Genomic DNA, 25,779 nt, shown 5'->3' on the forward strand with positions numbered 1-25,779 from the left:
ACAACAGATGTAGGACAGAGACAGAAATAATTGATGAAAGTGTTAGTTTGATTTCCACAGCAGCTCTAGATCTCCGTTACCTCTGGCGAAGCGGCCAGGAAAGCATCCCAGAGCCACCACAAAACACCTACTCCACCTTCTTCCACTCTCTGCTCCTGACTCCCTGATCTCTCTGTGGCTCCGTCAGCCTGGAGCCCGACGGGACGCTCACTCTGCTGACACGGAAACACGCTCATGTGCAGAGTCACAGGGGGGGGAGGTCAACACTGAGCCGCGAGCTGGTCGCTGCTGCTGCTAATAACTGCTGCTGCTAATAACTGCTTAACTGTTTACTTTAGAACTAAAGCTTCATCGCCTCAGAGAGAGGGAGGGAGGCTGTGAGGGTTCGGGAACAGTTTGAACAAGGATAAAAAAGATATGCCTTTTAAATGCAGATCAAGGAATTATTACAAAAAGGTGTGCAACATTTCTTTATGAACTACTGCATTGTTTTCAATGCAATAAATCAACTTGAGCATTCCATGAACTCCCTCAGAGTGTTATAGTTCATATTAACGATGTCCCTCTATCTGCACTTTCAACAGTACGGACTCGACGTATCCTCACAGTCATCTCTAAAGGTGCTCCGATCAGGATCTTTTTGGGGATACCGATCACGGGTCTATTCGACGCCCTCTGGTTATCGTGTTGCATTATTTAGTTATTGAACTATTCTTAATAGCATTGTCTCACAACTCATTTCAGCGTCACGTAGAGAAATTGTCTCACGTTGTTTTGCGTACTCTGATCGGCCTTCATAGAGACCACCCATCAAACTATTTGGAAGGAATATGAGCCAATAAAGTAAGCGTGGAAGATTATAACTGCAGGATTAAGGAGTGTTTGACCTCTGAATGTAACTGAACAATTCATTGTTTGATGTAATTTGCCGTTTGTTTTAAGTCGGTCACTTCTTTCTTAGATGTGACATTTCTTATGCTCTTTGTTTGCAACTTTTTTCTCTTTTGTTTTAAGTCTGTTTGTTCTTTTTATGTGAAACCTTTTATGCTGCCGTCTTGCCCCGGATTATGAATCTCAATGGGATGCTTTCTGGCAAAATAAAAGCGAAATAGAAATCGATTGAAAATTGTCCGATCGATCGGAGCACCAGAAAAAACACAGTGGTATTAAACATGCAGAGGGAAAAACAACTTTGTTTAAAACACATGGAGGGATGGGTTAGCGGGCAGGTTAGTCTTAATCCCTCCAGACTTTGTTCTACCGTCAGAGAGGCTCAACACTGTAGGTGATGAGGATTTGAAATGAAAATCACAGGTCTTATTTCACCGTGATGCTCGGTGGCTCTCCGTTAAAGATTTGTTTCTTTCAGTGCTCAAAACCGAAGTATTCATTGTACAGCAGAACATCACAAATGGCTCAGTGGCTTCCTTACCTGAGTGCTGCCAGGTGTCGAGGACTGTCTCTGCTCAGGTGAGGACCGCTCCACGGTCAGCAGCGACGCTCCGGATCCTTCCAATGCGTCTTCTTTAACACGGACAATTGTGATTTGTCCCGGCTCCGCGTCTTTCTCCTGAGAGAACGCACAAAGTGCAGCTTTTGTTAAACAATCCACTTTATCTTTACATAGGAAATAGTTATCGCTGCTATATCAATGCTCTGAATGACATTGATATTTCTCCTCAAACACTGACAACATAGTAAACTCACCTCAGCCTCCGCTAACGCGGATTCCAGGAGTGGAGGTTGAGAGGTCGTCTGCTGAGCTGACGAAGCTTTGGATTGGACCGGAGTCGCAGGCTGCTGCAAGAACAGAGCGGGGACTTTCTACAGGAGGAGTGAAGCAGAGGGTTCAGTGAAGGCCACTTCTAGTTTACTGAATGACCGATTCACTGACGGACTGACTGACCTTCTCCAGTTCCAGCAGATGAGTCTGGAGCTGGTCCACTACAGTGAAGACAACCAAAGTCTCTTCAGCCTTCTCTGGGAGACAAAGGCCGGGTTTACACTTCTGGATCTCAGCTATGGTCCTCCTCATGGACTGGATCTTCTGCTCGATGGCCTGTACACACAACGAGGGCGTTCAGAAAAACAGACACCGGACAAAAACCTCAGAAACTCTGGAGTTGAAAATCACTTTATCAGTTTCAATCACAACCTCATTGATATAAAACGAGAACCTCAGATGAAGAGGACGTTTCCTTCGCCGTGTCTCACCTTGAGGCGTTCTTCTCTGGGGCTGGGGAGAGTCTCTGGAGACAATAATAAGGTCTTGACCTCAGCCACATCGTTCTCCATCCGCCTGACTTCACTCTCAATGGCTTCCACCTCCTAGACAGCGATCCATACATTTCACCATTTCCAAAACAGATAAGCACACGAGCAGAGCAGTTAGCAACACATCGCGAGGTTGAAGAGTTCAAAAAGGATTCAAATAATAACAAAAAAAGGATAAAGAGGACGACTCACATCAGCAGCGTGGCCCAGGTGAGACAGAGGAGCGGTGAAGCCGTCTTGAACGACGGCCACTTGGCGATCGGCTTCGTCCAGCTGCTCCTGGAGAGTTGTGACGTCGCAAACCTGCGACATTTCCTTCAGGACGGAGCCGAAGCCCTGCAGCGTGGTTCGGATCTGTGCCGAGTCGTCCAGCACCATCTGCAAACGCAAGACACGCGGTGACTTTATGTTTCAGTGACGAGCCGTCGAGAAGTATTTAGATTTCTTTTACAGACAATTCTCCTGCAGAATGCGACACATAGAATAGTTTAGAAATAGAGCGAAGTAAAAGGTGGAGCGTTAAGGTTAAAGTGCACCGACCTGCAGAGTGTGAACGTGGCTGCTCAGACATTTAGCGGTGGTGTAGGTGCAGGGCGTAGCGAGCCACGACTTGGCCTCCGTCATCCAGCTCTGAGAGCTGCTGATCATCTCCTGATGCTGCTGAAGCCACGTGTGGATCTGACCACCAACACAAAACAATATTCAAACTTTAAAACCTTCATCAAGAAAGAACAAACAGCTGACGCACATTCATTATCGATGACTAAAGATAAAACACCTTCCATTATGGTTTTTATGAGTGATACTTATCAGATGTTAGCCCGTATAAACATGAATGAAATACACACTTCTGGGCTGCGTGATTTAAGATTTAAGCAACAATGGATACACACACTCGACAGCCTGTAATTACGACTCAGAAATCTGAAGCAGGGAATTGGACGGATAACATTAAACACAAGCAGTTTCAGATGTGAAGAACAGAGGACTGATGGGATATGAGGGGCCTTCTGACCTTGCTGATGAGGGTGGTCCTCTGCTCCGCCTGTTTGGCCAGAAGGGAGTGCAGCTGCTGGACCTCCACGAGTCTCTCGGTGAGGATCAGCACCTCCTCCGGCTTCTCCAAGTCCTGCATGTCCACCTCCATCGCCGCCACACACGAGTGCCACACGTCCAGCTCGTCCCACGCACGCTGAGCGCAGACACGCGGTCACACATCAAGATTTATTTAAAATAACAAAAAAATACTTTCAAGCTCTTAAACAGCATTCAGATTCGGAGGTTTATGTGTACGCTTCAATTGATGTTGATTTCTTTTGGCTGGAGGACTTTGGAAAACTTGAGTTGTGCTTCAGGAAAGGAGATTTTATTCGCCAAGCGGGAGAGAAATACTTCATTTCAGACTGAGCGGTGAAATAACATGTCCTTCTGTAATGTAATGAAATGTTTTGACCGCTGCAGCCGTATTCTTTGGTGTCTTACAAAACCCACGAGGGTCGGACACGAAAATAATGAATCAATCATGTCGTCCACATCAGCCAAAAACAACCAGTCGAAGATCACAAACCTACAAAATGATTCAAGGTGGTAAATCTGAAATACAAGCAAACTGCATCGGGGAGAGGATTGGGGGTTTTGTCGTGGTGGTACGAATGACTAACAGCCTGAGAATGTGAGTCGATTTAAACAGAATCAGGTGCATGTCCCTTATGTAACGTTCCTATTTGTTCTTGGCAAAGCCCCAAAATACACTACAAACCAAATTGTAATCCTTACTGGCTTTGTAAAAATATCAGGACTAAGTGGAAGTCTTTTCATGGCCTTCCAAGCGACTAAATGCAGAACTAACATCCTTTGCAGCTTTGAGAAAGCTTTGCTCTGCAGCTACAAGCTTTCCAAGACGTTTGTCCCGACACTGAATTTGTACACATTGCTACTCGTTTCATTCTCTTCTCCACGTCAGCGACCCACCTTCTGAGTGATCTTAGCTTGAGCCACGTTGGGACTTTTCTGTTCAAGTCTTTTCTGAACCGACGTCAGGCCGGCCTGGATCTCAGACAGCTTGGCCCCCAGCCTGTAGACGGGGCCGCTCTTCTCCACAGCCTCCCCCACCTGACGGATGAATCGAGCACAAACGTCAGCAAATACAGGAGGACAAAGGTCTTCAGGTCTGTAGAGGTCTGACACTTGATCATCCTGTCTGCACTGTTTAAATGCATGTTTATTGTGTGTCCAGCATTATGAACAATGTCTGTGTAATTATCTTCAACTTCAAGTTGAATTTTTAGGGATTTTCTACGCCAGGATGTTTTTCTTTCTTCGTCATTTCTGAGCCGTTTACAAATGTGATCCCATCAGATCATTGGTTCAAGCTACCACTAGTACAATAATGATAACAAGTACCTTGTGCAGCAGTTCTAATGTGTAACACCTCTCCCTGCATTATGGCACACACACTCTTTAACTCTTCCCTGTACATCTTACTTTTTGTGATTTATTGTTAAAATCTATTTTCCTCGTGTACCTTGACTTCTACTTGCTGCAGCGACTGTGTGACTTCCTGCATCTGGCCGTCGATCTCCACCGGGACCAGCGTGTACATGTCGGAGTACTTCATCTTCAGGCTCTCCATGATGCGCTGCAGCAAAGCCTTCTGGTTGCACAGCTGGCTGTGAACCTCCTACAACCAGACAGAGAGAGGACTTGTGGAAATGAACACAGGAGTCTGAAGTCTGAATCACAATCTCTACTGCTTTTCTTTGTGAGAGTTTGCAAAGTGAGAAAAAATATTCTGGTAATCCATATTTGGATGTAAGTCACCTTTTAAGAACAAGTGAAAAAAAGATGTTAAAAAAATTTTGATCTGAGAGAAAAGTGGGAAATAAAGTTTTGGCATTTTTTTGTTTGCCAGGAGTTTCAATTTCTTCATGCACTCTAAACACAAAGTACACACATTGTGTGTTAAACATGATCGCTTTCAGTCCTTAGTGGTGCACTTCTTCCTCTTGTGGCTAAAATGAGTACTACAACACTCACAAATACATTTATCCTGACAAAAAAACTTTTTTTTCCCATTTGTGTCAAATATCAAATAATGTAAAGAACTTAAAAAGATTATAATGGCAGAAAGTGTATTCTTTAACTTCTAAAGCAATTTAGATCAGAGTTAGTTTTGTTTTTCACTGGCCGCTCAGGGCTTCCGTAGCTTTTGACACTTAAAAAATAGCCTTCTTAAAAAAAAGACTTGTGAGCAGATGGGTAACAAACAGTTGGTGACGCCTCACTTTCCCACATGCATCAACTTCAGCAAGACTTTTGGCAGAAAGGTTGTAATTTCCATTCCCAGTCAAATGGTGGAAATCTTGCAGTATTCCGTAACAAAAGGACTCAAGACATCGATCTTATTCCACATGTCGAACCCAAACAGACGCTCGTAAGATCTGTCTTTGTTCAGCAGTCAGCCCTTTCTCTCCTCAGCTGCTTTCATCAAACAGAGTCGACCTCTTCAAAGTAGTTCAATTACACGACAACAGCTGGAGGGAACTCTCTTCACTTCAACCAGAATCTACTTTACAACAACAGCCGACATTAAACAAGAAGATGTGTTTAAAATGTGAGAGATGATACAGAAGGAGACTACCTGGGTCTGAATACGTCCGACGCTCTGATGGAGAGGGAGGTGCATCTTGTTATCATGACGGGAAACTGAGTGTGAGTGAGTGTGTGTGTGTGTGTGTGTGTGTGTGTGTGTGTGTGTGTGTGTGAGTGTGTGTGTGTGTGTGAGATACAAAGGATGGGAGGAAGAGAGGGTACGGGGAGACGTTTGTTTTCGTATGTCTATCTTTGTGAGGACCAATTTGTGTTTTAAAAAATGGAGAAGTGAGGACGTTTTCGAAAAGTTTCTACATCTAATGAAAATGAGGACATTTTAGTTGAGTGAACATTTTAAGAAAGTGAGTTAACATTTTAAAAACATTAGGAGATTTTAGAAAAGTCTGTAGAATAGATACGTATCATACGTTTTTAGGAAGAGGAGGACATTTTGGTGAACTGAAGACAGGTCTTCACTTCTTGAAACGGCTATTTAAGGATTAAGACTTGGTTACAATTAGGTTTACATTGAGCTCAGGGCCGAGAGAATGTATTATGTCCATGAGTGGCCTCACAAGTACCGCAGAAATGTGTGTGTGTCCACGGAACGACTCGGCTAACAAAGGCCACCTGGAAGATCCACTTACAACACTGAACAAAAGGTGGAACAAGAGGAGGGGTGAGGGCAGTGGGGGTGATGGGGGGGGGGTGTTCAGGTCTTTCATCAACACAGACCCTCTGCAAGGGGAAGGGGAATGTGTGTGTGTGTGTGTGTGTGTGTTTGGAGAGAAAGCTGGAGTGGATGGGGAGACGTTGGGCAGAGGGATTCTGCGGGTTGGTGGGTTCATAGACGTGAACCCAAACACCAACGAGCCTTTCGGGCGTGAGGCCAAGCCGACGGTTAGATTCAGAGGTTTCACCGTCAGCTCTCTCTCTCTCTCTCTCTCTCTCTCTCTCTCTCTCCATTTATTCAGAACTGTTAAAAGCTTTAGATCTGCAGATCTAAGGAGCCACTTTTCAGAGGGTCCTAATCAAGTTACACTTTGCAATCGGATTTAGCAATAAGTAAAAGTCCAAACACTCGTGATAATATGGTGATTCTGAGCTAAAATCATACGAATACAGACTCTGAAGAGACATTGCTGTGAATTGAGCCTATGATGAAAACAACAGATGACAACATACAAAGTTTTTTTTTTTTTTTACCTACAATGGCTCTAATATGCTGTCGTTTATCTGCTATTAGAAGAAAAAAGATAGAAATTTATATTGTAGATTATTGTCATGATGGTGTCGTATCTTTCAAATCATCCATCAGAATACTGTGAATTCTCCGTCTACGGATGGAGAACTTGTTTCCATTTTGCCCAAATAGTTCATTTTAAACCATGTTTGCAGAAAGCCGTACGGTCATCGGGACGTCTGACAATTTGAAGCCATGGGTCACATTCAGCCTCGTCAAAACAAAGCAATGTATTCGGGAAGAAAGTGATTGTCAGAGAGCAACAACATTTGCGCTGAATGAATGAACCCGCCAATAAAGTGAAGGAAATCTAAATAAATGCACTGCTGTTGTGCCGTAAAGTAACTATGAAGCTTTTTCTTCAGGATTCTGACCACAGAAAACAAACAGAAGGTGTGTTGAAACCCTGATGAACACTAGTTTTAGAGGAGCGTCCCACCTGAAGCTCCTGTGTGCTGCTGCTCTGCTCCATCTCTGACAGAAGACTCTCTGCAGCCTGCAGCCAAACCCCAACGCCCTGCACCTCCTTCTGAACCCGGTCTCTCTCTTCCAGCTCCATCCTGGCCGCCTTCAAACCCTCCCTGCTCCTCTGCTTCACACTGGAGGAAAAAACACATGCGTCCAACAATTTGACAACTTTATAGCTTCTTACCTTAAATCCATTAAAAGTGAGAGTTTGCATTCAGAATACAATCCACCCTTAAAGTCAAAGCACAGAGCGTCATGGCAGTTAAAGAACTGTGGGTTTAAATACTGCACAACCTCACAGGCACTGAGTTTTTTCCTGAAAATGAAAATTTTTTAAGAGTGGAAATCATTATGAACAGGGTTCACTGATACATGAACAAAAAGAGAGCAATGGAAGGTTTGTAGGTGAAGTATCACCAGCTGTGAAGAGACTGTGATCCTCTATATTCTTCAGCCACAGTGATGTAGATGTAGATTGTGAAGTGCACCTCAAACTCCGTCTTACCTGCCGTAGCGACCATGCATCGCCTGCAGCTGCTGACAGAGCGGAGCGCTTGGCGCCTGCTCCAGGTGGGCGGGGACACCCAGCAGCCTGGCGGCGCGCAGTTCCAGCGCGGACAGGGCTCGATGCTCGCAGTCCAGTCTGTCCTGGTACTGCTCCCAGGACTGCAGCAGGTCCTGAAGGTCCTCGGTGGAGGCCTTCACCCGGGATCCATCGGGATGCTCCGCCTCCACCTGCTCCAGGAGAGCGGAGGCCTTCTCCACCTGGGAGGAGGAACCACACTCTTCATAATAACAGTTTAAGGAGCAGATGGAATTCGCATGATAAAATTCTTGCTTTTAATGTTTTTTTTTGTTTGATTTAAGTAGTTTGACTGGAAAGACACCCAATAAGTTATGTTTATTCTTAAATATTCACTGCTTTAAAAACATGATGAAGAATCCCAGATTATTTCCTGTATGTTCACTTACACTGTTGGTGATTTGGATCCATTCTGCGATCCTCCGTTTACTACGAGTCGTCAGCTCTCGTGTGCAGCGCTGTAGTCTCGAGACGCGTTTCCAGACAGCAGCCACGGCGGCCGCCCTGCCTCCACGACAGCTCTGCTCCGGGCACCACTCCTCCAGCTCCTCCAGACGCCTCTGCAGGGACTCCACCTCCTCAGACAGAACCTGCACAATCAAAGTAAGTTTTATAAATGGAGATTATATGGTAAATACGATGAGGTATTAAAATAAAATGTATACAAAACCGGGGGAGAGGAGCAATATTCCAAGATAAAACTTGAATATTCTCTGAGATTAAAAAGTCATAATTTTGTGACAAAAAACTGTGACGTTAGAATCTAAAGCAAGAGAAAGAAATCAACAGTTGCAAGAAGAAAACCTCAAAAAACTAAACACTGTAAAACATTATCTCGATCTGTTTTTCTTGAACGCTTTACTGTTCTCACTTTCTGACAAACAAAGTGGTTAAAAGTACGGATCCCCGGATCGGTGAACCTTGAAAAGTCTCACACGTACTCTGAGGTTGGTGTGCTGGTCAGTGCAGTCAGCGAGACAGGTGATCTTTTGACTGATGAACTGTGAGACGCTGCTCACTGCGCTCTTCACACTCTGGATGATTTCATCTTGGCTCTTGGTGTATTTTCTGTGATGTTCTGCACAACTGAAAGACAGAAATATTGATGGGTTATCCAATAAGAAGGAGATATTGCTTCCACTCACATACACTGGCATCTTTCAGACATTTATGAGAAGTCGAGAAAATCTGCCTAAAATCAGCCTTAATAATACCTGCTGAGATTCTCCAGTCGCATGTGTCCCCTTGCCTGTAGAGTGGACATCCTCACCAGAAGCTGGCTCAGAATATTCTCCTGGAGTTGCTCCACCCTCAGGGGGGACAGGGAAGGATGCAAGGCGTCCTGGCTCTGTACCTGCTCCACGTGGGTCTGGAACTGCTGCTGCAGCGAGGCCAAAGCCTGCTGGGTCTCCTCCAGCCTCTCGGAGCAGAGTCCAGCAGAGCCCTGCAGCGGCAGCAGAGAGACCTCGATGTCCCTCAGGAATTGAGCTGCTTGTCTAACAGCACTCGTGTAGCTTCTCAGAGACTCCTTAGCCTGAGAGATGTTCTCCTAAAATATAATAAACACAACTTAACTACATACTCTAATCACATTATAGGACTATACCAATCCAGTTTTGGTTTACAGGACGTAAAGAGGTTACAGTGTAAAGACATCGATGTATTGTGTTCCAGAGATAGCTACTGAAATGAGCAGGCTAACAAGTTAGCTAACCAGCTAGCTCTGGCCTGTCCTGTCTTATCATACCACATCTTCCTTCTCCCTGTTCTAGCAGTGTTGACACATCCTCGGCTTTGTTTATCACTACTGATGGTCAAAAAAAGTATTAAATTACAGATTTCTGCAGTAATATTATCTTTATCATGACTTGAATGTGCTCTGGCTTGGATTCTGACTTAGTGTCAAATGATATGAACATGATTTTTTAAACATAGTGTAGGAAAGGTGTGTTTCACTTTATCATGTTGATTCAAATAATGTAAGACACTGAAAGTTGTCTGACACAGAATAATATGATTATCAACACTTATTGAAAAGTCACAAAAAGGATAAAAAAACAAACAAGAGGAATTCAACTTGCCATTTCTGAGTCGCATTCATTGAGGACTGCAATCTTCAAGTCGATTAGATCTTGGGATCCACTTCCTTGTCTGTTTCCTTTCTTCTGCTCGAGAACCTCCAGTGCTCTCATTCTTGACTCTACAGTCTTTTTCAAAGACACGATCATCTGGTATTGGTTGTTAATTACTGTTTCGTCGGGCTCCAGAGTGGGGATTTTCTGGAGCTCCTGCTGGGTCTTGCAAAGGAAGGCCCGAGTGGCTGCCCTCTCTGAGTCGAGGTCCAGACCCTTCAGCAGGTTCCACTCGATGATGCTGAGGTTGTTGTAGAGCGTCATCTCCAACGCGTCCAGGCTTTTCTCGTTTTGCTTCAGTCTCTGTCGCTCTGTGCTCAGCTGTGAGGGGTAAAGATCAGCGGAGATCACCTGGAGTTCTTGGCCGGCCTCCTCAGACATATACTTTATGAGAGGAAGCTGGATGAGGAGGGTCTGACAGACCTTGTACTTGTCCTCGAGCGCCTTGCTGTCATCTTTGGTCTGACAGACCTGCTCCTCAACGTTCTCCCTGAGGTCCTCCACACACTGCCTCTTGTTCAGGTACCTCTCATGACCTCTGGCTTTCATTTCCAGAGTGACAATATTGCTGAGAAGTTCTGAAATGACTGAGTGCAGTTCCCTCGTCTTTCCTCTGGGAATCCACGGTTGCAGAAGGTCAACCTGGGACTTGTGCTCCAAAATCATGTGTTTGAAAGGCTCCACAGCTTGCAGGGATTCGCTTGTGATGGGGAACCTGTGTCGACTCAGATCTCCTGACATCTGCCTCAGGCTCGTTTCAATGGTGGCCAGGTTTTTCTTGCTTGAATCCACAGTCTGGGTGAGTTCCTCCTGCTCCTTTTTGTTGGCCTTCTCGTAGCTGCTGATGGCTCTGATGTCCTCCTGGAGGTCGGTGAGCTTGTCAAACAGCTGACAGTTCTCCGTGATGCTGAGTTCAGAGGCGATGTCTTTGCTTTTCATCAGAAGAGCCTCACAGACAGCGGCCTGCTTCTCAGCCACCGCCAGGGTCTCTCGGATCTGACGCATTCTACGGTCAAGTTCAGTCGGGCTCCTGAGCTCACTGTCTGGACTCCTGGAGGCCTCTCTATGCAGATGAGCCAAAACCCAGGAGTCCAGGTCAACGATCTGCTCCGACAGTTTCTCTCTGGTCTGCAGTCCTGATTCGAGCTCTCTCACAGCCATGGCTAGCTTGTCTGTGGTCGACTTTGAGAGTTCTTCAAGGGATTTCAGGGAGGAGCGCACAATGGGCACCTCCTCGGCCTGGTCCAGCTGTGGAAGAAGCTCCTTCACCTCCTCCGCCAGTGACTCCAGTTGGCCTTGTTTGGCCATGACCTCGGACTGCAGCTTCTTCAGATCTCTGAGCTGCCGGTGCACCTCCTCGGGGAGGAGAGCCACCCTCTTCCTCCTGCCTTCAATGTCACTCTCTATCGTCTTTGCCCAAGCAAGGCCTTCCCTCATCACCAGGATAATTTTCTCCATGATGGGGCTGCTGCTGTTCTGAGTTTGAGAGGACACTAGTTCCTCTGTGTAGCAAAGTTTGTTTTTGACCCTCTGAAGCCCCTGCTGTATCTCTGTTGTATCCTTCTCCCTCTGTGAGCTGAGGAGGAACGCCTCAGACAGCTGCTGCAAATGGAGGGATTTCTGCTGGGCAGCTTTAACCTCAGCATTTGCAACCATCAGCTGCTGAGCCTTTTTGCAGGTCCACTGAGTAACCGAGGAAGACTCAAGGTCTTTGCCGATTGTCTCCAAATGTTCCTGAAGACCTGATATTGCCGACAGAAGGCTGCTGGTGTTGTGAGAATGGAGATTTGTGTGATACAGCGTCCTCTCCACAGCTCTCTCCAGGCCTCTCCACTTCTCTTGTAGGTTATTCTGCTCAATCTGTGCGGCTGCTCGCTCAGACCAGCTGAGGTTTGGGCTTAACTTGGTATGAGTCATAAGCAACTCCCCGAGTACTGTTCTGTTCTCCTCTATACTTCTCTGTAGGGAGCATAGTCGCTCTGCCTCCTTCGAGCTGCTCTCCTCTGGGGACCTGAAAGAACAACAGGCAAGTCTTCATGTGCTCGGCATTTACAATGTTACAGATTGTACAAGATGTAAGTTTGAGAGGGAGTGTTAAGATTTAAACTACATTCAATGTTAATCTAAAAAATAGAGCTTTAGAAGGCGTTAGAGCTCCTGTTCTTCCAGTCTGTGACCCCTTTGGCCTTGACCCAGTCTTGCTCCTCCTTTGTTTCATATCGCAACATATTGCACAGCCATAAACTGCAACCTTCAGTTAAGGAATTAAAAAAGGACAACCTAGATGACAACTCACATTCTGACAGCCTCCAGTTCTGCTGTGAGTCTTTGTAGCGTGGTCTTGGCTGCTTGGGTCTGTCTGCAGTAATCGTTCACGAGCTGCAGCTGGGCCTCTTTGCTCTGGACGACAGCAGCTGCATCCTGAGCAGCAGTACTCCACTGGTCCTCTACGTACTCCAGAGCATCCTTGTTCTCAGCATCAGCTCCCCTCAGCAGAGAGAGCAATGACACCTGGTGCTTGGCGGCCTCTTGGCACTCCTGTACTCAGCAGGCAGAAGTAAACACAATTATTCAAATTGTATTAATTTTTAAAAATTGCCTAGCGAGTCATGCACCCTGTCATTTTGAATCGCACCTGAGCCTCCTCCAGCTGCTGGGCCATCGCTGTTGGGTTGAGCTCAGCAGGGTGGTTTTTGCAGCACAGGACTTTAGACACCAGCCTTCTTAGGCGGTTGTCCAGATCACAGGTGGATGTAATCAGAGCCTCTGGAGCTTCCTCCAATGGTTTACCCTTATGAAACAGAAGCACATAAGATCAATGAGTTTCAAAAAACCAGCAGAGGCCCAAAAAGGGTTTTGGTGATGTCCAAGCATGATCAATATAAAAAGCAATGTTGCTTTAGTCTGTTTAGCCCATTTAGGGGCTCATTTTTTTAATAATTCCATGTAATTTGCAAAATGTCCCTGCATTTAGAACATATGCCACTTTTTAGCAATTCACTATGTATAAAGTGGAGCAACGGAAGGATGTAAAAGAGACAAAACAACGCAACCATGAGCTAGACCCAATCCAGCAATGCTGACAGTAAATGCTCATCACACCAGTATTCTTTAAAAAAGTACCTTGCACTTAAAGCCAGTATGTGTAGGTGTGTAACTATGGTGACTTCTAGGGGCAGTTTAAAAAAAAGACACTGTGGCACAGTAGTAACGATACCTCAATGAGTTGACTGCGGGGTCCTTTCCCAGAGTGTAGCTGTATTTGTGTGAAGATGTTCCTCATGGTGGATCCCTCTGCTTCCTCCAGGGGAAGTTCCTCAGTCTTCACAAAATCAGCTTCTGCTTGAGCTTTGTTGTCCCAAGAGGACAATCCTTCCACCAGAGTTACCTCACCGCAGATAATGTCAGTTGATGATTTCATAACTGCCTGCAGTGATGCGGGGGATGTCTTGTCCGCCTTGCAAACCTCCTTCCATTGTGAAAACAAAACACCCAAATTAATGCTGAAAAAAATCGGACTTACAACTGTAAACTGTTTCTGTTGAGCAAAGAAAAGAATTCTATCGCTCTTGGTGAAAGAAGTCTATTCACACGGAAGTTGTTCTCTGGAAGTGCACCAAGTCTGACTGTCTTTGATTGTCAGTGATGACATTTCTGAGGAAGCTCATATTACAACCCTGAGGCACTGAAACTGTTGGTTGGTACATTGACAAATGAATACACCTCTAAAGAATGTTTGAGCAAGTGCAAACAAGTATATGCAAGAGAGCCATTTCACTGGATTTCTCTCTCTCTCTCTCTCTCTCTCTCTCTCTCTCTCTCTCTCTCTTCAACTTTTCTTTGACTATGCATTATCTTCTATTGCAGTTACAAGGGTATGCTGCATTGTTGCTGCATTTCCTGAAGGAGAAAAAGGTAAAATGAAGAGGAGAAGCAGTTGTCCATTTCTCTGATACAGTGAAACATTTGACTTGAGTAGGTTAACCAGTGGAGATGCATGCGGTATTAAACACAACATGCAATGCAGTAGTGAGTTAGTTCTGTTTCATTAGTTTCACAAGTGTTTCTTTGGGATGGTAGCTCATTTAGAAGTAACAACAAACTGTGCCAAAATTCAGTCCCCACAAAACAAAACAAAGATAGTAGCTTCAAGGTGAAAAGTCCAAAGAATAATTTCACTTTATCATGAATACTGCAGATAATTGAGCTAATGACCATGTCTCACCTGTGGCAAATCCATTCTCTGCAGCCTCACTTCACCTGAAGCGGTGGTCTTGGCCATTGAGAGTGGAACATTTTGTATTTCTACATTTACCATCTTTTCCATTTCCTCTTCCTGAGTCGTCCTCTTCTTTCCCTCCTTCTCTTCTTCCTTCTTAATTTCCTTTGCTTCTGTTGTGTGTCTCTCCGTTAGTGCGCTAGGGACCACACTGGATTCAGACATGGGTTTGGTAAAGCTTTCTCGCACTTCTACCCTGGTTCTTTTGATTTGTGTAAATTTATCTTTTTCCACAATAGTAGTTTCAGTTGTTGCTGTGACCAACTCTGGAATTGAAGATGGCTTCTGACTCTCAGGTTTTTCTCTGATCTTTGTCGGCTCTGTGGTTGCATGTTCTGGGGAATGTTCAAGAACCTTTGACTTTCCTTTGGTAGGTGAAAGTACTTCTTTTTCCAAAATTGTTACTTTGGTTGTTGCTGTGACCATCTCTGGAGTTGAAGATGGCTTCTGACTGTCAGGCTCTTCCTTGGTCCGAGGCACCTCTGTGGTACCAAGATCTAGGGAAAGTTTCAGACCTTTCGACTTTCTTTTTGTTGGTGAAAGTTCATCCATTTCCACAAAAGCAATGTCAGTAATTTCAGCTGTTGCTTTGACAACTTCTGGAGTTGAAGATGGCTTCTGACTGTCAGGCTCTTCCATGGTCCTTGTCAGCTCCGTGGTAGAATGTTCTGGGTATTGTTCAAGACCCTTTGTATTTCCTTTGGTAGTTGGAAGCCCTTCTTTTTCCAAAAGTGTTACTTCGGTTGTTGCTGTGACCATCTCTGGAGTTGAAGAAGGCTTCTTAATTTCAAGTTTTTGTATGGTCTGAATAAGCTCGATGGTAGCAAGATGTGGGGAAAATTTCAGATCTTTGGACTTTATTTTGGTTTCTGTAAGTTTACCTTCTTCCAAAATAGTAATTTTGGTTAGTGCTGTGACCACCTCTGGAGTTGAAGGTGGCTTCTGACAGTCATGCTCATCCTTTGTCCTTATCAGCTCTGTGGTAGCATGTTCTGGGGAATGTTCAAGACCCTTTGACTTTCCTTTGGTTGGTGAAAGTTTATCTTCTTCCCCAAGACTAGTTTCAGTTTTTGCTGTGGCCATTTCAGGAGTTGAAGAAAGCTTCTTACTTCCAAGTTGTTCTATGGTGTGAGTCAGCTCTGTGGTAGCAAGATCTGGAGAAAGTTTCAGACCCTTTGACTTCCTTTTTGTTGGTGAAAGTGTATCCTTTTCCACAAAAGCAATGTCAGTAATTTCAGATGGTGCTGTGACCACCTCTGGAGCTGAAAATGGCTTGTGACTGTCAGGCTCGTCCTTGGTCTTTGTCAGCACTGTGGTAGCAAGGTCAGGGGAAAGTTTCAGACCCTTTGACTTTGTTTTGGTTGGTGGAAGTTTATCTTCTTCCACAACAGTTGTTTCAGTTGTTGCTGTGACCACCACTGGAGTTGAAGATGGCTTCTGACTGTCAGGCTCTTCCTTGGTCTGAGTCACCTCTGTGGGAGCAAGATCTGGGGAAAGTTTCAGAGCCTTCGACTTTCTTTTGGTTGGTGAAAGTTTATCTTTTTCCACAAGAGTACTTTCAGTTGTTGCTGTGAACACCACTTGAGTTGAAGATGGCTTCTGACTGTCAGGCTCTTCCTTGGTCTTTGTCAGCACTGTGGTAGGAAGGTCAGGGGAACGTTTTAGACCACTTGACTTTGTTTTGGTTGGTGTAAGTTTATCTTCCTCCACAACAGTTGTTTCAGTTGTTGCTGTGACCACCTCTGGAATTGAAGATGGCTTCTGACTGTCAAGTTTTTCTTTGGTCTTTGTCAGCTCTGTGATAGCATGTTCTGGGGAATGTTCATTACCCTTTGACTTTCCTTTGGTCGGTGAAAGCCCTTCTTTTTCCAGAATTGTTATTTCAGTTGTTGCTGCAACCATCATTGGAGTTGAAGAAAGCTTCTTACTTCCGAGTGTTTCTATGGTCTGAGTCAGCTCTGTGGTAGCCAGATCTGGGGAAAGTTTCAGAGCCTTCGAATTTGATTTGGTTGGTGGAAGTTTATCTTTTTCCACAAGAGTAGTTTCAGTTGTTGTTGTGACCACCACTGGAGTTGAAGATGGCTTTTGACTGTCAGGCTCTTCCTTGGTCTGAGTCACCTCTGTGGGAGCAAGATCTGGGGAAAGTTTCAGACCCTTGGACCTTCTTTCAGTTGGTGATAGTTTACCTTCTTGCACAACAGTAGTTTCAGTTGTTGCTGTGACCACCTTTGGAATTGAAGATGGCTTGTGACTCTCAGGTTTTTCTTTGGTCTTTGTCAGTTCTGTGGTAGCATGTTCTGGGGAATGTTCATTACTCTTTGACTTTCCTTTGGTCGGTGAAAGCCCTTGTTTTTCCAGAATTGTTACTTCAGTTGTTGCTGTGACCATCATTGGAGTTGAAGAAAGATTCTTACTTTCGAGTGTTTCTATGGTCTTTGTCAGCTCTGTGGTAGCCAGATCTGGAGAAAGTTTCAGAGCCTTCGACTCTATTTTGGTTGGTGGAAGTTTATCTTTTTCCAAAAGAGTAGTTTCAGTTGTTGCTGTGACCACCACTGGAGTTGAAGATGGCTTCTGACTCTCAGGTTTTTCTTTGGTCTTTGTCAGTTCTGTGGTAGCATGTTCTGGGGAATGTTCATTACTCTTTGACTTTCCTTTGGTCGGTGAAAGCCCTTCTTTTTCCACAAGAGTAGTTTCAGTTGTTGCTGTGACCCCCTCTGGAATTGAAGATGGCTTCTGACTCTCAGGTTTTTCTTTGGTCTTTGTCAGTTCTGTATTAGGAATGTCAGGGGAACGTTTTAGACCACTTGACTTTGTTTTGGTTGGTGGAAGTTTATCTTCTTCCACAACAGTTGTTTCAGTTGTTGCTGTGACCACCACTGGAGATGAAGATGGCTTTTGACTGTCAGGCTCTTCCTTGGTCTGAGTCACCTCTGTGGGAGCAAGATCTGGGGAAAGTTTCAGACCCTTGGACCTTCTTTCAGTTGGTGATAGTTTATCTTTATCCACAACAGTAGTTTCAGTTGTTGCTGTGACCACCTTTGGAGTTGAAGATGGCTTCTGACTGTCAAGTTTTTCTTTGGTCTTTGTCAGCTCTGTGATAGCATGTTCTGGGGAATGTTCATTACCCTTTGACTTTCCTTTGGTCGGTGAAAGCCCTTCTTTTTCCAGAATTGTTATTTCAGTTGTTGCTGCAACCATCATTGGAGTTGAAGAAAGCTTCTTACTTCCGAGTGTTTCTATGGTCTGACTCAGCTCTGTGGTAGCCAGATCTGGGGAAAGTTTCAGAGCCTTCGAATTTGATTTGGTTGGTGGAAGTTTATCTTTTTCCACAAGAGTAGTTTCAGTTATTGTTGTGACCACCACTGGAGTTGAAGATGGCTTTTGACTGTCAGGCTCTTCCTTGGTCTGAGTCACCTCTGTGGGAGCAAGATCTGGGGAAAGTTTCAGACCCTTGGACTTTCTTTCAGTTGGTGATAGTTTATCTTTATCCACAACAGTAGTTTCAGTTGTTGCTGTCACCACCTTTGGAGTTGAAGATGGCTTGTGACTGTCAGGCTCTTCCTTGGTCTGAGTTAGCTCTGTGGTAGCAAGATCTGGGGAAAGTTTTAGACCCTTGGACTTTGTTTTGGTTGGTGTAAGTTTGTCTTCTTCCACAGCAATAGTTTCAGTTGTTGCTGTGACCACTTTTGGAATTGAAGATGGCTTCTGACTCTCAGGTTTTTCTATGGTCTTTGTCAGCTCTGTGGTTGCATGTTCTGGGGAATGTTCAAGACCCTTTGATTTTCCTTTGGTAGGTGAAAGCCCTTCTTTTCCCAAAAGTTTTACTTCAGTTGTTGCTGTGACCATCATTGGAGTTGAAGAAAGCTTCTTACTTTCGAGTGTTTCTATGGTCTGAGTCAGCTCTGTGGTAGCCAGATCTGGAGAAAGTTTCAGAGCCTTCGACTCTATTTTGGTTGGTGGAAGTTTATCTTTTTCCACAAGAGTAGTTTTAGTTGTTGCTGTGACCACCACTGGAGTTGAAGATGGCTTTTGACTGTCAGGCTCTTCCTTGGTCTGAGTCACCTCTGTTGGAGCAAGATCTGGGGAAAGTTTCAGACCCTTGGACCTTCTATCAGTTGGTGATAGTTTACCTTCTTGCACAACAGTAGTTTCAGTTGTTGCTGTGACCACCACTTGAGTTGAAGATGGCTTCTGACTGTCAGGATCTTCCTTGGTCTGAGTCACCTCTGTGGGAGCAAGATCTGGGGAAAGTTTCAGACCCTTGGACCTTCTTTCAGTTGGTGATAGTTTATCTTTATCCACAACAGTAGTTTCAGTTGTTGCTGTGACCACCTTTGGAATTGAAGATGGCTTGTGACTCTCAGGTTTTTCTTTGGTCTTTGTCAGCTCTGTGGTAGCATGTTCTGGGGAATGTTCAATACCCTTTGACTTTCCTTTGGTCGGTGAAAGCCCTTGTTTTTCCAGAATTGTTACTTCAGTTGTTGCTGTGACCATCATTGGAGTTGAAGAAAGATTCTTACTTTCGAGTGTTTCTATGGTCTTTGTCAGCTCTGTGGTAGCCAGATCTGGAGAAAGTTTCAGAGCCTTCGACTCTATTTTGGTTGGTGGAAGTTTATCTTTTTCCAAAAGAGTAGTTTCAGTTGTTGCTGTGACCACCTCTGGAATTGAAGATGGCTTCTGACTCTCAGGTTTTTCTTTGGTCTTTGTCAGTTCTGTATTAGGAATGTCAGGGGAACGTTTTAGACCACTTGACTTTGTTTTGGTTGGTGGAGGTTTATCTTCTTCCACAACAGTTGTTTCAGTTGTTGCTGTGACCACCACTGGAGTTGAAGATGGCTTTTGACTGTCAGGCTCTTCCTTGGTCTGAGTCACCTCTGTGGGAGCAAGATCTGGGGAAAGTTTCAGACCCTTGGACCTTCTTTCAGTTGGTGATAGTTTATCTTTATCCACAACAGTAGTTTCAGTTGTTGCTGTCACCACCTTTGGAGTTGAAGATGGCTTCTGACTGTCAAGTTTTTCTTTGGTCTTTGTCAGCTCTGTGATAGCATGTTCTGGGGAATGTTCATTACCCTTTGACTTTCCTTTGGTCGGTGAAAGCCCTTCTTTTTCCAGAATTGTTATTTCAGTTGTTGCTGCAACCATCATTGGAGTTGAAGAAAGCTTCTTACTTCCGAGTGTTTCTATGGTCTGACTCAGCTCTGTGGTAGCCAGATCTGGGGAAAGTTTCAGAGCCTTCGAATTTGATTTGGTTGGTGGAAGTTTATCTTTTTCCACAAGAGTAGTTTCAGTTGTTGTTGTGACCACCACTGGAGTTGAAGATGGCTTTTGACTGTCAGGCTCTTCCTTGGTCTGAGTCACCTCTGTTGGAGCAAGATCTGGGGAAAGTTTCAGACCCTTGGACCTTCTTTCAGTTGGTGATAGTTTATCTTTATCCACAACAGTAGTTTCAGTTGTTGCTGTGACCACCTTTGGAGATGAAGATGGCTTGTGACTGTCAGGCTCTTCCTTGGTCTGAGTTAGCTCTGTGGTAGCAAGATCTGGGGAAAGTTTTAGACCCTTGGACTTTCTTTTGGTTGGTGTAAGTTCACCTTTTTCTACAACAGTAATTTCGGTTGGTGCTGTGATAACCTCTGGAGTTGAAGATGGCTTTTGGATGGGAGGTTCTTCCTTGGTCGTTGTCAGCTCTGTAGTAGCAAGATTTGGGGAAAGTGTCAGACCCTTGGACTTTCTTTTTGTTGGTGAAAGTGTATCCTTTTCCACAAAAGCAATGTCGGTAATTTCAGATGGTGCTGTGACCACCTGTGGAGTTGAAGATGGCTTGTGACTGTCAGGCTCTTCCTTGGTCTTTGTCAGCATTGTGGTCGGAAGGTCAGGGGAAAGTTTTAGACCCCTTGACTTTGTTTTGGTTGGTGTAAGTTTGTCTTCTTCCACAGCAATAGTTTCAGTTGTTGCTGTGACCACTTTTGGAGTTGAAGATGGCTTCTGACTCTCAGTTGTTTCTATGGTCTTTGTCAGCTCTGTGGTTGCATGTTCTGGGGAATGTTCAAGACCCTTTGATTTTCCTTTGGTAGGTGAAAGCCCTTCTTTTTCCAAAAGTTTTACTTCAGTTGTTGCTGTGACCATCATTGGAGTTGAAGAAAGCTTCTTACTTTCGAGTGTTTCTATGGTCTGAGTCAGCTCTGTGGTAGCCAGATCTGGGGAAAGTTTCAGAGCCTTCGACTCTATTTCAGTTGGTGATAGTTTATCTTTATCAACAACAGTAGTTTCAGTTGTTGCTGTGACCACCTTTGGAGTTGAAGATGGCTTCTGACTTTCAGGCTCTTCCTTGGTCTGAGTTAGCTCTGTGGTAGCAAGATCTGGGGAAAGTTTTAGACCCTTGGACTTTCTTTTGGTTGGTGTAAGTTCACCTTTTTCTACAACAGTAATTTCGGTTGGTGCTGTGAGCACCTCTGGAGTTGAAGATGGCTTTTGAATGGGAGGTTCTTCCTTGGTCGTTGTCAGCTCTGTAGGAGCAAGATTTGGGGAAAGTGTCAGACCCTTAGACTTTCTTTTTGTTGGTGAAAGTGTATCCTTTTCCACAAAAGCAATGTCAGTAATTTCAGATGGTGCTGTGACCACCTTTGGAGTTGAAGATGGCTTGTGACTGTCAGGCTCTTCCTTGGTCTTTGTCAGCATTGTGGTCGGAAGGTCAGGGGAAAGTTTTAGACCCCTTGACTTTGTTTTGGTTGGTGTAAGTTTGTCTTCTTCCACAGCAATAGTTTCAGTTGTTGCTGTGACCACTTTTGGAATTGAAGATGGCTTCTGACTCTCAGGTTTTTCTATGGTCTTTGTCAGCTCTGTGGTTGCCAGATCTGGGGAAAGTTTCAGAGCCTTCGGCTCTATTTTGGTTGGTGGAAGTTTATCTTTTTCCACAAGAGTAGTTTTAGTTGTTGCTGTGACCACCTTTGGAGTTGAAGATGGCTTGTGACTGTCAGGCTCTTCCTTGGTCTTTGTCAGCATTGTGGTCGGAAGGTCAGGGGAAAGTTTTAGACCCTTTGACTTTGTTTTGGTTGGTGTAAGTTTATCTTCTTCCACAGCAATAGTTTCAGTTGTTGCTGTGACCACTTTTGGAATTGAAGATGGCTTCTGACTCTCAGGTTTTTCTATGGTCTTTGTTAGCTCTGTGGTTGCATGTTCTGGGGAATGTTCAAGACCCTTTGATTTTCCTTTGGTAGGTGAAAGCCCTTCTTTTTCCAAAAGTTTTACTTCAGTTGTTGCTGTGACCATCATTGGAGTTGAAGAAAGCTTCTTACTTTCGAGTGTTTCTAGGGTCTGAGTCAGCTCTGTGGTAGCCAGATCTGGGGAAAGTTTCAGAGCCTTCGACTCTATTTTGGTTGGTGGAAGTTTATCTTTTTCCACAAGAGTAGTTTTAGTTGTTGCTGTGACCACCACTGGAGTTGAAGATGGCTTTTGACTGTCAGGCTCTTCCTTGGTCTGAGTCACCTCTGTGGGAGCAAGATCTGGGGAAAGTTTCAGACCCTTGGACCTTCTTTCAGTTGGTGATAGTTTATCTTTATCCACAACAGTAGTTTCAGTTGTTGCTGTGACCACCTTTGGAGTTGAAGATGGCTTCTGACTGTCAGGCTCTTCCTTGGTCTGAGTTAGCTCTGTGGTAGCAAGATCTGGGGAAAGTTTTAGACCCTTGGACTTTCTTTTGGTTGGTGAAAGTGTACCCTTTTCCACAAAAGCAATGTCGGTAATTTCAGATGGTGCTGTGACCACCTGTGGAGTTGAAGATGGCTTGTGACTGTCAGGCTCTTCCTTGGTCTTTGTCAGCATTGTGGTCGGAAGGTCAGGGGAAAGTTTTAGACCCTTGGACTTTCTTTTGGTTGGTGTAAGTTCACCTTTTTCTACAACATTAATTTCGGTTGGTGCTGTGAGCACCTCTGGAGTTGAAGATGGCTTTTGAATGGGAGGTTCTTCCTTGGTCTTTGTCAGCTCTGTAGGAGCAAGATTTGGGGAAAGTGTCAGACCCTTAGACTTTCTTTTTGTTGGTGAAAGTGTATCCTTTTCCACAAAAGCAATGTCAGTAATTTCAGATGGTGCTGTGACCACCTGTGGAGTTGAAGATGGCTTGTGACTGTCAGGCTCTTCCTTGGTCTTTGTCAGCATTGTGGTCGGAAGGTCAGGGGAAAGTTTTAGACCCCTTGACTTTGTTTTGGTTGGTGTAAGTTTGTCTTCTTCCACAGCAATAGTTTCAGTTGTTGCTGTGACCACTTTTGGAATTGAAGGTGGCTTCTGACTCTCAGGTTTTTCTATGGTCTTTGTCAGCTCTGTGGTTGCATGTTCTGGGGAATGTTCAAGACCCTTTGATTTTCCTTTGGTAGGTGAAAGCCCTTCTTTTTCCAAAAGTTTTACTTCAGTTGTTGCTGTGACCATCATTGGAGTTGAAGAAAGCTTCTTACTTTCGAGTGTTTCTATGGTCTGACTCAGCTCTGTGGTAGCCAGATCTGGAGAAAGTTTCAGAGCCTTCGACTCTATTTTGGTTGGTGGAAGTTTATCTTTTTCCACAAGAGTAGTTTTAGTTGTTGCTGTGACCACCACTGGAGTTGAAGATGGCTTTTGACTGTCAGGCTCTTCCTTGGTCTGAGTCACCTCTGTGGGAGCAAGATCTGGGGAAAGTTTCAGACCCTTGGACCTTCTTTCAGTTGGTGATAGTTTATCTTTATCCACAACAGTAGTTTCAGTTGTTGCTGTGACCACCTTTGGAGTTGAAGATGGCTTCTGACTGTCAGGGTCTTCCTTGGTCTGAGTTAGCTCTGTGGTAGCAAGATCTGGGGAAAGTTTTAGACCCTTGGACTTTCTTTTGGTTGGTGTAAGTTCACCTTTTTCTACAACAGTAATTTCGGTTGGTGCTGTGAGCACCTCTGGAGTTGAAGATGGCTTTTGAATGGGAGGTTCTTCCTTGGTCGTTGTCAGCTCTGTAGTAGCAAGATTTGGGGAAAGTGTCAGACCCTTGGACTTTCTTTTTGTTGGTGAAAGTGTATCCTTTTCCACAAAAGCAATGTCGGTAATTTCAGATGGTGCTGTGACCACCTGTGGAGTTGAAGATGGCTTGTGACTGTCAGGCTCTTCCTTGGTCTTTGTCAGCATTGTGGTCGGAAGGTCAGGGGAAAGTTTTAGACCCCTTGACTTTGTTTTGGTTGGTGTAAGTTTGTCTTCTTCCAAAGCAATAGTTTCAGTTGTTGCTGTGACCACTTTTGGAATTGAAGATGGCTTCTGACTCTCAGGTTTTTCTATGGTCTTTGTCAGCTCTGTGGTTGCATGTTCTGGGGAATGTTCAAGACCCTTTGATTTTCCTTTGGTAGGTGAAAGCCCTTCTTTTTCCAAAAGTTTTACTTCAGTTGTTGCTGTGACCATCATTGGAGTTGAAGAAAGCTTCTTACTTTCGAGTGTTTCTATGGTCTGACTTAGCTCTGTGGTAGCCAGATCTGGGGAAAGTTTCAGAGCCTTCGGCTCTATTTTGGTTGGTGGAAGTTTATCTTTTTCCACAAGAGTAGTTTTAGTTGTTGCTGTGACCACCACTGGAGTTGAAGATGGCTTTTGACTGTCAGGCTCTTCCTTGGTCTGAGTTAGCTCTGTGGTAGCAAGATCTGGGGAAAGTTTTAGACCCTTGGACTTTCTTTTGGTTGGTGTAAGTTCACCTTTTTCTACAACAGTAATTTCGGTTGGTGCTGTGATCACCTCTGGAGTTGAAGATGGCTTTTGAATGGGAGGTTCTTCCTTGGTCTTTGTCAGCTCTGTAGGAGCAAGATTTGGGGAAAGTGTCAGACCCTTAGACTTTCTTTTTGTTGGTGAAAGTGTATCCTTTTCCACAAAAGCAATGTCAGTAATTTCAGATGGTGCTGTGACCACCTGTGGAGTTGAAGATGGCTTGTGACTGTCAGGCTCTTCCTTGGTCTTTGTCAGCATTGTGGTCGGAAGGTCAGGGGAAAGTTTTAGACCCCTTGACTTTGTTTTGGTTGGTGTAAGTTTGTCTTCTTCCACAGCAATAGTTTCAGTTGTTGCTGTGACCACTTTTGGAATTGAAGGTGGCTTCTGACTCTCAGTTGTTTCTATGGTCTTTGTCAGCTCTGTGGTTGCATGTTCTGGGGAATGTTCAAGACCCTTTGATTTTCCTTTGGTAGGTGAAAGCCCTTCTTTTTCCAAAAGTTTTACTTCAGTTGTTGCTGTGACCATCATTGGAGTTGAAGAAAGCTTCTTACTTTCGAGTGTTTCTATGGTCTGACTCAGCTCTGTGGTAGCCAGATCTGGAGAAAGTTTCAGAGCCTTCGACTCTATTTTGGTTGGTGGAAGTTTATCTTTTTCCACAAGAGTAGTTTTAGTTGTTGCTGTGACCACCACTGGAGTTGAAGATGGCTTTTGACTGTCAGGCTCTTCCTTGGTCTGAGTCACCTCTGTGGGAGCAAGATCTGGGGAAAGTTTCAGACCCTTGGACCTTCTTTCAGTTGGTGATAGTTTATCTTTATCCACAACAGTAGTTTCAGTTGTTGCTGTGACCACCTTTGGAGTTGAAGATGGCTTCTGACTGTCAGGGTCTTCCTTGGTCTGAGTTAGCTCTGTGGTAGCAAGATCTGGGGAAAGTTTTAGACCCTTGGACTTTCTTTTGGTTGGTGTAAGTTCACCTTTTTCTACAACAGTAATTTCGGTTGGTGCTGTGAGCACCTCTGGAGTTGAAGATGGCTTTTGAATGGGAGGTTCTTCCTTGGTCGTTGTCAGCTCTGTAGTAGCAAGATTTGGGGAAAGTGTCAGACCCTTGGACTTTCTTTTTGTTGGTGAAAGTGTATCCTTTTCCACAAAAGCAATGTCAGTAATTTCAGATGGTGCTGTGACCACCTGTGGAGTTGAAGATGGCTTGTGACTGTCAGGCTCTTCCTTGGTCTTTGTCAGCATTGTGGTCGGAAGGTCAGGGGAAAGTTTTAGACCCCTTGACTTTGTTTTGGTTGGTGTAAGTTTGTCTTCTTCCAAAGCAATAGTTTCAGTTGTTGCTGTGACCACTTTTGGAATTGAAGATGGCTTCTGACTCTCAGGTTTTTCTATGGTCTTTGTCAGCTCTGTGGTTGCATGTTCTGGGGAATGTTCAAGACCCTTTGATTTTCCTTTGGTAGGTGAAAGCCCTTCTTTTTCCAAAAGTTTTACTTCAGTTGTTGCTGTGACCATCATTGGAGTT

The 25,779-nt window shown here is 44.6% G+C and overlaps 1 protein-coding gene across 10 annotated transcripts in view; it reads right to left on the reverse strand.

The window, feature by feature from the left end:
- Positions 1 to 25,779, reverse strand: part of syne2b (spectrin repeat containing, nuclear envelope 2b) — a 91,238-nt gene that overhangs the window by 3,593 nt on the left and 61,866 nt on the right. For 8 of the 10 annotated variants that reach the window (XM_079174770.1, XM_079174774.1, XM_079174778.1 and 5 more), the window contains 19 exons: positions 13,509 to 13,760; positions 12,927 to 13,082; positions 12,588 to 12,829; positions 10,241 to 12,302; positions 9,374 to 9,708; positions 9,101 to 9,245; positions 8,549 to 8,749; positions 8,082 to 8,341; positions 7,548 to 7,707; positions 4,799 to 4,954; positions 4,246 to 4,386; positions 3,290 to 3,466; positions 2,815 to 2,952; positions 2,467 to 2,652; positions 2,215 to 2,328; positions 1,907 to 2,059; positions 1,708 to 1,824; positions 1,433 to 1,570; positions 81 to 212 (listed from right to left, as the gene is read on the reverse strand). In XM_079174770.1, the coding sequence (XP_079030896.1) occupies positions 81 to 212; positions 1,433 to 1,570; positions 1,708 to 1,824; positions 1,907 to 2,059; positions 2,215 to 2,328; positions 2,467 to 2,652; positions 2,815 to 2,952; positions 3,290 to 3,466; positions 4,246 to 4,386; positions 4,799 to 4,954; positions 7,548 to 7,707; positions 8,082 to 8,341; positions 8,549 to 8,749; positions 9,101 to 9,245; positions 9,374 to 9,708; positions 10,241 to 12,302; positions 12,588 to 12,829; positions 12,927 to 13,082; positions 13,509 to 13,760 (5,265 nt within the window). The remainder of the gene's footprint in view (positions 1 to 80; positions 213 to 1,432; positions 1,571 to 1,707; positions 1,825 to 1,906; positions 2,060 to 2,214; positions 2,329 to 2,466; positions 2,653 to 2,814; positions 2,953 to 3,289; positions 3,467 to 4,245; positions 4,387 to 4,798; positions 4,955 to 7,547; positions 7,708 to 8,081; positions 8,342 to 8,548; positions 8,750 to 9,100; positions 9,246 to 9,373; positions 9,709 to 10,240; positions 12,303 to 12,587; positions 12,830 to 12,926; positions 13,083 to 13,508; positions 13,761 to 25,779) is intronic. The other 2 variants (XM_079174777.1, XM_079174776.1) reach the window with 2 other exon arrangements.

The sequence above is a fragment of the Pholis gunnellus genome (assembly GCF_910591455.1).
Source record: "Pholis gunnellus genome assembly, chromosome: 15".
Taxonomy (NCBI): Eukaryota; Metazoa; Chordata; class Actinopteri; order Perciformes; family Pholidae; genus Pholis; species Pholis gunnellus.